The following is a 10,914-nucleotide window of genomic DNA, read 5'->3' as shown; positions in this document are numbered from 1 at the left end:
AGTTATTGGGAGTCATAATTTAGTTTTTTGGCCTTTTTTTAATTAGTTCATTTCCCTTTTTATATTTTTTAATTATTATTAAAATAAAAAAATAATTTTAATTATAATAAATATATAATTTTAAATCTAATAAATATATAATTATAAATATTAAATTAAATAAAATAACTTCATGTTATTATCTTCTTAGCAATATTATATAAATTGTTAACCGATGCTGTTGCACTTTGATAAAAATACACTACTAAGCAGCTGCTAACAAAATTAGAAACCTATGCATGGTACGAGATTACGCAACTGTAACTGCGGTTATAACACTGCTATTGTACGTGGTATCAATCCTATCAACATTACAGGGATAATTGTGGCCGTTACATATACATATTTTTTTTCTTTAATTTCTTCTTTATCCATCAATGGTTAACACAACCACAATGGTAATTTTAGGCTTTGAGTTTTAATATAAATAAAGCAAAAGCTATGCATGGTAAGCAGTGTCTGATTCCTCAAGTTCAATGCCCTCCTCGGCAAGCCTTTTATCCTTGTAAACATACCACTTGGAACATAGTAAGAAAATCACGACGTTCAAAGCACTTAGAGTAGCCAATAGCCAATAGAAATTGTAGAGTTTCCCTTTGTTAAGGTTGTCGGCGAGCCATGGCTTTCGGGTTCCAGTGACCTTGTCCACTATGGTCACCAACAAGGAGCTGAAGAAGAACCCTAAGGACAAGGTACTCAAGAACAAACCGGTGCTCATTGCTTTCATCCCTTTGGGACATTCCCTTAGGAAGAAATCTAGTTGACCTATGTAGGTGAATGCCTCTCCTGACCCCACAAAGAAGAACTGAGGGATTAGCCAGAACACGCTCAACGGTACCACCTGTGTGTTTCACAAATATAAATACGCGCAATTTGTTAAAGACATAATAATTTATCAGCTTGAATTTTTAAAATAAATAATTTTACACCAAAATTTATAAAAAAGAAGATATATTTAATTTGAAATGGTCGGTTTAACGACAATTTTAAACCGCTGTTATTATCAAAATAAATTGCCATTATTCAGCGCGTTTGTTGTACTGCAAATCACGGATCAAATTTAAAAAAACTTATGTACATATCCCTTATCGATTTAAGTTTTCTGGACACATACTCTCACGATAATATTAAAAGTAATATCGTACAATGCATAAATGTGCAAAAAAAAAAATATATATATGTGGATACAAAAAATTAATGGTTAAAACAGCTGTTATGTATATATTATTTAATTTATTTTTAAAATATATTTTATATTTTAATATATATCTTATATGAATAGTTAATTTAGAGTTTGTTTAGTTAAGTTAATAAGTAATTTTTTTTAATTTTTAACTTATAAAAATGTATAGTATTAATATTTGGTGTAATTTTTAAAATAAAATTATAATTTTTTAAAAAATTATTTAAATATTTATAAAAAAATTAAAAAAATAACTTTTTTTATAATAAAAAATTATTTTATTATATTTTTTAAAAAATAAATATTCTTAAATTAAAAAATTAAATATAAAATAATTTATTTATAAACTACTTTTAATATCAGTATCTATTATTTAAATTATTTTTAAAAAAATTTTAATTAAATTGTTAGGCAAACTAGTTCTTAGTGATAAATTTTGTATGTACACCTAACATAGTTGGCGTATATCCATGCGAGTTAAAATGAAGAATGTTATACCTTATTAGAAGCATCATCATGATCCAATCCATGTGACTCAGCGACCCTTAATCGCTTTATCTCAGTGAGTGCGGCTGCAACCATGGCGAAGATTGAGAGTACTAACCCTACGCCGATACGTTGCAAAGGCGTCAGGCCTTGCGGGTTCTTGAGTGATTTTCTCATGATTGGGACAACCACGCGGTCGTAGATGGGGACGGTAAGGAGTATGCTTCCGACGAAGAAGACGGTGAGTGATGCCGCCGGGATTTGGAACGATTTTCCGATGTGGCGGTCCATGGTGGTGGCTTGTGACACTGAGAATGTGCTCATTTGAGCGTAGACTGTCCAAAACATGATGGTGGTGGCCCATATTGGCAACATCCTTAAAACCATTTTTACTTCTTCAATGTCGGTTAAGGTTGATAGATACCATTTTCTCTCCGCCGTGGTTTCGCCGCCGATGGTGTTTGAGTCCCTAATTGCAGCCTTGTCCAAGAATCTGAAAAGAGCATACCATTCAATTATCTAATAATAATAATAATAACAATAATAATAATAATAAAATGTTTAATTAATAAAATTGAGTATGTGATTGATTTCAAAGTTCTTTCGAATACCAAGGAGAATTTATTGAAAGGGATGTCCAAATTAACTTCCTTTGATAAAAGGGTATCCGAAATTCTATAGATTCCAATTCATGGTAGGAGCTAGCATTAATCTCAGATAGCAAGCGGGTTTGACAAGTGAATATAAAATTGACTGGGATATACCTCCTATTAGTGTATAACAGACAAGATAGAATCACCTTGCCAGAAAACCACGTGATATAAGTTGTGCTTGTGCTCATTTGATAATAAGGTTTTGGTAGTAATTAGCACGAAGTGAGTGTATGTTTTTTGTTTGAGGAGTGCTAGGAGCCAGCAACTTTTATGATTTGTAACTATCAAATAGCTATTAAAAATGATTTTAAAGGTGTGAGATTTAATCTAGTGGCTCACTTTTCTTTATTGATTACATGTTAGCCAAAATTTAATAAAGTTGTTGGTCTTAGACTTTTTCTTTTTGTTTATTTTCTCAAAGAACTTGCATGCATGTATCGGGCATATCAACCAAATAAAGAAGCTTTTTTATTTTTATTACTGCAAAAATATGAGACCATGATCAATTAGTCCTACACATCATTTAACAGCAATGTATATATGAGTTGATTTGGTGTAAGAAGTGAAAAATATTTACGTAAAGAGAAATACTATCTTTTATTATAAATTTTTTTTTCTAAAATTTTAAACTGATAAAAAAAATAAATAATTATATCTTTAATATATTTTTCACACGAAATTTTTTTGAGTTTTTATAAATATTTATATAGGCATATATTTTTTATTTTTTTATTTGTCTTATATTAAAATTTTTATTTTTTAGATCAACAAAAAGCGAATTCTAAAATTTTAGATTATAAAAAATTTGATACCATCATGATATTAGTTTTTTTAAAAATTTAAACTTATAAAAGAAAGAATATAAATGATTATAATAATAATTCTAATAAAAATAAATTCTATTTATCTATCGTCTGTGGTTAGAAATGCCACTTCATGATTTATCATAGGTAGTCCTTGGACCTAGAGATGGCACAAACAATAAAAATCTTGTTCACGTCCGTGACAGTATCACAGTAACGCTGGGTTGGTTGGGTGGAAGACAGCGACAAAAATTAAGGTATGAAAGACTATAGAACGAGAGGGGTTGATTGGTGAATAGGACACATATGCATATGGACATGAGGCGTGCACGTAAACTGAGGAACAGGCTTGCCATTGCTTTAGTCCTAGTGATTTCTACTTCCACTAATTTTATTTGGAAAGATAATTGGGAATCTCTGTAATTATTTTCTTAATTTTTACGTTTTGATATTTTCAAAAAATAAAATATATATCTACATTTTTCTCATTTAAATATTAAAAAATAATTTTAAAAATAAATTAGGACTTTTAATCGTTACTCTTTTATTTATTCTTTTCTTTTAAAAATCAAAGGGTACTACTGCTTGCATTCACAAGTGAACAATAATTATATATTGTATTTATATATTAATAAATTGTTTGGCTATAACTTTCACATACATAGATGAATTTTAGTGTAATTCTTTTTTGCTAATTGCACAGTTATGTATTAACAATCAAATCTTATTTTTAAAAAGTTGATTATTAATTCATCAGCCCAACTTAATTTAAGAGTTTCATTAAGGAGATATATATGAGTTTTTTTTAGTAGAGTTTTTTGAGTTTCTATTCCTAATTCTATGTTTTACCCTAAAATGACAGTTGTTTGTGGATTAAGGGGACATACATCAATTTATATAATTTTTTTTATGAGTAAAATATAAAAGGAATAATGGGATACTAGTAAGGAAGTGGATAACGTGAGAGACTCCCTCCATCCCCAGAAAAAGTTACTTTGTTCAACTACCCTTTACCTATAGTGATCTTCAGCAAAATAGAATCTTATTGGAACAAGTAAACAAGAAATATGAAAATTTATCAATATTTTAATATATTCTATGTAAACATTCTATTTATTTTCTATTTATAGAGGAAATAAATAAATAATAGAGGAAAAAAATTGTAACATATCCAAATAATAATTTTTTATTTAGAAAATATACAATTTTTTATAAAATTAAAATAATATATAATTTATTTTATTTGACTAAAATGCCTTTTAATATTATAATTGTATATATAAATTAATAATAATTCATTGATAATAATAATTATAATAATAAAATTATTATTTAAATCAACCAAACAATTATCACTGGTTTATACATATATAATTATAATGGTTATTATACAATACTTTAGTCAAGTAGATTAAAGAATATGTTATGTTAATCCTATAAAAGAGATGAGTGTTATTTACACATCTTGTAAAAGAAGAGAATATCACTTTCTTTAATAATATTTGATTTAATTTAACACACTATGATAATTATGTATAACAAATATTTTGCGTCCATTATGTACGTATCAAAATAAAGTTTCCATTTTATGGTTTCTTAACTAGTACTATCATAAGAGTAATGATTATGCAAACCTCTTTTATAATTTGTGGTTGAAATTTACCTAGAGAAAAAAGGGAGCATTTTAATTTCCTCCAATAGTAAATAACTTTTTTTTTTCTAGCATTATAAGCTGCTATAACTTCTGTGGTCACCGCTCGCAAGTAAACAAGAAGACAGGATAGAAAAGAGCGGAAGATATTTACTTTTAACAAATAAAAAGGACACTCATACGAGTGTCATTGATCAAGGAGAGGAAGATTTAAAAAATCCTTTACATTATATCAAACGTGTCAACGTCCTAATTATTATCTGTTAAAAAACATTTTCATTCTTATAGTGTCAGGTAATGTCACGAGTAGTTATGTGACGAAAATATTATATTTAAGTAGGATTGTTTTTAATATGACTATGATATAATAATATAATAAATATAAGATTTTAAAAATAATATTATTATAATTAAAATTAAAATAATATTTTTAAAAAAATGTTATTTAAAAAAATATTACTAAAATATAAAAAAATATAACTTTAATTTAATAATATTTGCATAATTATTGTAATTACCGAAATATAATAATATTAAAATCTATTATTTAAGTAATTTTTCTCTGAGATACACGTATCTACTAAATATGATTATGATGAAAAGTAATCAATCACATAGCATCCGGAGCATAAACATGATGTGCTAATTATTCCATAATTTATTTTAATTTCTCCTTTGAGCTCATGGAATAACATGGGAGGCCACCCCAGTCAGCATAAAAACAAAAGAAGAGCCTAAAACAATAGTTGTCCATTTCAATGATCAACTTTAGTTCTCAATCATTTAAGTATTTGGTAGACAATTTTGTTTTTTTTTTTTTTTTGGTCGATAGACAATTTTGTTTCTGAATTCTGATTGATAGCTAAAAAGGCTCAATTCATACACGGGGCCCATCCATGGTCAACACTAATGAAACCTTTATTTAAAACACTTAAAATAATCATTATATATTTATTCGGTAAAATCTAAAAAATTAAAATTTTTAGTATATAATTAATAATAATGAAATAAAATTATTTCTATAAAAAAAATTCACTACAAAAAAAATTAAAATTTAAAAATAAAAAATAAAAAATTACAAATAAAAAGATAATTTTATAATAATTTAATTATTTTTATTATTTATTTAAAGAAAATTTTTTTTATTAAAGTATAAAAAATGATATTAAAATGAGTAGGATTAAAAAATGTTAAAAATTTAGTATTATAAAAAAATATGAAAAGTTTATAAAAAAAATTAATTTGACCACTTTTTAAAATTTTAAAGATAAAAATTATTTACCTGTATATTTTTAGAGATTAATTTAATTACAAATAAATTTATGATATATGTCAAATAATATATGTCATTGACATGATATATCAACTAATTATTTTGTGACACGTAATACTACTATATTATTATGTCACATACCATTTAATATGATATATCATCATCTAATTAACGAAAAAATTAATTTAATTTATATTTTATTTTTTAAAGACTAATAATATGACTAAAAATTTATTCGAGAATCAATTTAAAAAAGAGTAATCTTTTAAATATGAATTTGATTATTAACGGAGTGATCAATTTTTAAATTAAAATCACAAACTATTTTTATGAATTTGGACAAAAAATTATTTTATCAAAATAATTTTCAAAGGTTTTATAAATATTTTTGCACCGTTTATTCAACCAGGGATGTTCTCAACTATTCCCAAGGCTCACGGAAACGTAACTATCTAGACTCGATTATTCATATTTTTTTCCGAATCATGAATTTACATTTTTATAAGTTTCTCCCTTCGAAATTTTGAAGTGTCCTATATTTGCACGCAATGATTTGTTTATGTAATTACTTTTGAAATCTAATGTCAGCAATCAACAGTTCTAATATAATTAATATATACACTAAACCCATCAAGCATTAAATCTGGTTAAATATGCAGAAAGAACGCTTTGTGAGAAAGGGAAATAAAAGGTGGGGACAATATGTAATTATCCACTACTTTTTCTTTCCCAAGGTTGAAGGAACTGTAACTAAATATATTAATTTAGGAAAAATATAGACAAATAACATCTAATTAATTTTAGATAATTATAATTAAGAATTATTAATTATATATTTTTTAAAAATAAAAATTAAATAATAACTAATTAATAATAATTAATTAATATAAAATATAATTTAAAAATATTTGTTAATTTGTTGTTGATTAGATCTTTATTAATTATTTGACGAGATTCATTAATTTAATAGCATTATTATAAGTATTGCATCTTTATTAAATTGATTTTTGTTTTGATTTTCTTTTGGTGTATGGGGAAAATAAATGTATTTGTAAGGAAAAATTAATGTATTTGAACATAATATAATATATGAATACTTTAATTTATATATATTAAAAAATGAAAATCATAATTAACATAAAATAGTATAAAAGGATTATATAATAAAAAATTAAAAATTTTAGACAACCAATAATTTTTTATTTTTATTTTATATTTAAATTAATACTAATTAATTTTTTTTAAACTAAAAATGTTAATGTCGTAATATTCTTCCTCAAATTTATTAGAATATCTGAAAAAAATAATTATAAAGTTGCTTTTTTTCCTTTTAAGGTAGAGAAGATATTTAATTCCTTATCTGTCTGGTTACTTTTTTCCTCCCCCTGTTTGACTATTTCAAGTGTTAGCTTGATGCATTGATGTCTCAAATTTAATTTCAAGTATGATTGATGCTAAAAAGATGGATAAGTGAATAAAAAAATATTATTTATATAATAAAATTAATTATTATATAAATATATATAATTTATTCTAATTTTAATATATATTTATGTATTTTATATTAATATTTAATTTTATTAAATAATTTTAATTTATATTTAATATGATTAGAGTGAATAATATATAAATAAAAATATTTCATAATAGAAGAATTAATTAAAATAATTATAATTTATCTTATTTAATATTTATTAATTATTATGATAATTAATAAATAGATAACTTCTATCTGTTTTTTTTTTTATCCCTCTAACCATACTCATGTATGAATACGTGATGTATGTCTGTACGGACTGTTTATAATAAGGTAAAAACTTGGGTAAAAGTGTTACCGGTACTGCTTGGTATGAGGCAACATCTGCTTCTTCTTACTGATTGCTTCATCAGAGATGATGTCATCAACGTTGAACAGCAACGACGAATCTGACGGCAGTTCCAACCTCCTCTTCCTCCATGCCGCCACAAACACCACCGCGATCTGCGTCAGCGGGCTCCCCACCAGTTTCTTGAACCGGTACCTTCTAGTTCCAGACAAGAACACAACCAATCCACACAATATAGCACATGCACATATACCATAACCCCAGTCCCTGCCAAAGTTATCTTGAATATAAACAAGAACCGTAACAGCCAAAAGGGACCCTATGCTTATGAAGAAGAAGAACCAGTTGAAGAACTTAGTCATTTGTCCCTTCTCCCCTTTGTTCGACTCGTCAAACTGGTCGGAGCCGAAGCCTGAGACGCTAGATTTGAGGCCTCCGGTGCCGAGGGCGATTGTGTATAGCGCCAAGTATAGTACCATGAGTTGGGTATTTGATGCAGGTACACAAGGTGTGGATGGGTCTTTGCATTTCCTAGGGTGTAGTCCCGGAATTATGGTTGATATTGTCAAGATTGTTACTCCCTGTTGTACCGACACAATATCATACACAATTTTTATTAATACCTAAACAAAGAAATTAAAAAACTGAACTTGAAAGCAGGACATGCTCTGTTTCACCAAAGGAAGCCAAGTAATTTTTTTTAAGGGGTTGTTTGCGAGTTGGAATTTTATTAGGATATATTTTTAAACTCCAACTTGCAAACAAGTCCTAAAAGTATTCTCCTTGAGCATACTCATTCGCGCGTAGAATCCAATTTTTGTTGGTGGCGAAAGCAAAGCGGAGTGATTAATATCATGATATGTAAATATAAACATAGTGGAAAGATGATTAAAAGAGATGAAATGGAATGTCTTACAGTTGCTTGAACGGTTGCGAAGATGGCTATGGTGAGGTATCTGTCACGGACAGAATGGACAAAAGAAAACCAGTGAGTGATCACATGTAAAAAGTGCAAAGACAAAAGTTAATCTGAATAAAAAAAAATTATATATATAAACAAATAATTAAATCCAGCTCTTGTCTTTCAAACACTTTTTTTTCCCTTTTGGAAGTAAAATATTCCAAGGAGATTGAAGTATCATTGAACACAAAGCATTAAGAAAGCAACATTCTACCTTCCAATAAAAGTATCAGCCAAGAAGCCACCGAGCAAGCAGAGCATGAATGAGGTTCCGAGGAAGTTGGTTACTATGTTTGCAGAAGCAGCATTTCTTAAATGCATCGTACCCGTCAAATACGTCACCAGATTCACCGCGATTCCAAGCGTGGTTAACCTCTCACATGCTTCTCCTCCTATTATACATAAAAACAATCAAAACAAGACATTAACTTTACACTCTCATCATCTGATCTCTGTACAAAATAAAAAAACATTTGTGTGGTAATAGTAGTATGGACCTAAGATCATGGCTGCAGCAGCCCAACCACCAGTTTTGGACCTCTCAGCTGGGCGACCCTTGTAGTCCCAGGCATCGGGAATGGTCTCCCCTTGTGTTTGAGGCAAAGTTGCCATTTTTGATTGGGGAGATCGAGAAGAGACGGGAAAAGGTCACCAAGTTGGGTGAGGGCGAGGGAGTTAAGGTTCTCGGAGGCTTGTGTTTATATATAAGTAGAGCGAGGTGAGGAGGGACCATGAAGGAATTACGACTGAGATTTTAATAATGTTCATCATAGATGAGAGAGGCTCTTTGCCTAGCTAGCTACCCAATCATTCATTAGAATTATGTGTGAAAAAAGTTAAGTTCCTCCTCGGCAATCATGAACTAGGATACATTAAATTAATTATGATGCCGTTTTTTATTTTTTTTTATTTTTTATACAAATTGTTATCTAGTGTTTGAAATCCAGAAAATTGTTTTCTAAATGACAAATGCTCTATGAATCCAAAAATATTTTATAATGTTAAAAATCAGCTATCACACACATATATATATATATATATATATATATATATATATATATATATATATATATTTTATATATCTTTGTTTCAAATATGTTTCAACAAAATAATTAATCAATTAAATAATTAAATCTAATGATAAAATAATTAAATTTATTATAAGTGAATAAGCAAATTTTTTTTACACCAATATAATAAAAATATATACAAACACCAAATATATATATATATATATATATATATATATATATATATATATAAGAAAAATATCCATTCAACCACACTTGAAAAGTGTAACTAAGAATGAAAGAAAATGATGCTTTAGGAAAAGGCTACATTTTTTTACTATGGAGACGCTTTAGTAGGGGATGTCTATTCAATCGTTGTTTATTTCAAAAGCTACGCTTTTCTGTACCAAAAACTACATTTTTTGCGTTTGGGAATAGGGTGTGATTTTCAAGTGATGCTGTTCAGAACCAAAGGCTACGCTTTTCAACTTCCATGCTTACTAAAATAGGTTACACTTATTTTTTCTACTGCATTACCTTTAAAGCATAGCCATATTATTATATACCATAGCTACTCTGTATAAATGTAACCTTGTGTCCGTCAATTTTTTTTAATTTATATATATATATATATATATATATATATATATATATATTCTAATCAAATCCAATTGACTCGACCATTCATTGGGGATGCTGTTTGTTAGTTAAATCAAACTATTTACAATCTCAGTCAATACAAAAGATTGATGATAAATAAATGAACCATAGGTATATTACCTTCCTTCTTAAATAACTTTTGTAGGTTTTTCTTTAGACTCTACAAAATTTCCAGAAAAAAAAGAGAAAAATAAAATTTTGTTAATAAATCAGTACAAAAATATTCATCACCTACACGGCTACAATAATGTTTAAGAAGGTTTTATCATGCTGTTATAGTAATCCTATAAACTTGTTAGCTGTTACAATATACAAGATACAATAAACTAATAATATGGAAGTAATTCAATGAGGCCATTTATGTACATC

General features: G+C 27.3%; 1 protein-coding gene across 1 annotated transcript; it reads right to left on the bottom strand.

The window, feature by feature from the left end:
• Positions 1–289: 289 nt before the first annotated feature.
• Positions 290–9,728, bottom strand: LOC107630134 (protein NRT1/ PTR FAMILY 6.3). Its single transcript, XM_016333193.3, has 6 exons — positions 9,373–9,728; positions 9,090–9,267; positions 8,831–8,870; positions 7,924–8,495; positions 1,721–2,201; positions 290–880 (listed from the first exon to the last, which is right to left on the bottom strand). The coding sequence occupies exons 1-6, from the start codon at positions 9,485–9,487 to the stop codon at positions 479–481; spliced, it is 1,788 nt and encodes a 595-aa protein (XP_016188679.1). The 5' UTR covers positions 9,488–9,728; the 3' UTR covers positions 290–478.
• Positions 9,729–10,914: the final 1,186 nt, after the last annotated feature.

This window comes from Arachis ipaensis, chromosome B1 (assembly GCF_059453495.1).
Source record: "Arachis ipaensis isolate K30076 ecotype BB chromosome B1, ASM5945349v1, whole genome shotgun sequence".
In the NCBI taxonomy this organism is placed as follows: Eukaryota; Viridiplantae; Streptophyta; class Magnoliopsida; order Fabales; family Fabaceae; genus Arachis; species Arachis ipaensis.
The sequence above is the reverse complement of the archived record's forward strand: the minus strand, read 5'-3'. Positions and strand labels throughout refer to the sequence as shown.

What these genes read in the sequence shown, in the direction of transcription:
- LOC107630134 (XM_016333193.3), bottom strand. Translation starts at nt 9,487, where the DNA reads ATGGCAACTTTGCCTCAAACACAAGGGGAGACCATTCCCGATGCCTGG. An exon ending in TCGCAACCGTTCAAGCAACT is followed by an intron (nt 8,496 to 8,830) that starts GTAAGACATTCC and finishes TCGGTACAACAG; the next exon opens with GGAGTAACAATCTTGACAAT. An exon ending in ATGATGATGCTTCTAATAAG is followed by an intron (nt 881 to 1,720) that starts GTATAACATTCT and finishes TGAAACACACAG; the next exon opens with GTGGTACCGTTGAGCGTGTT.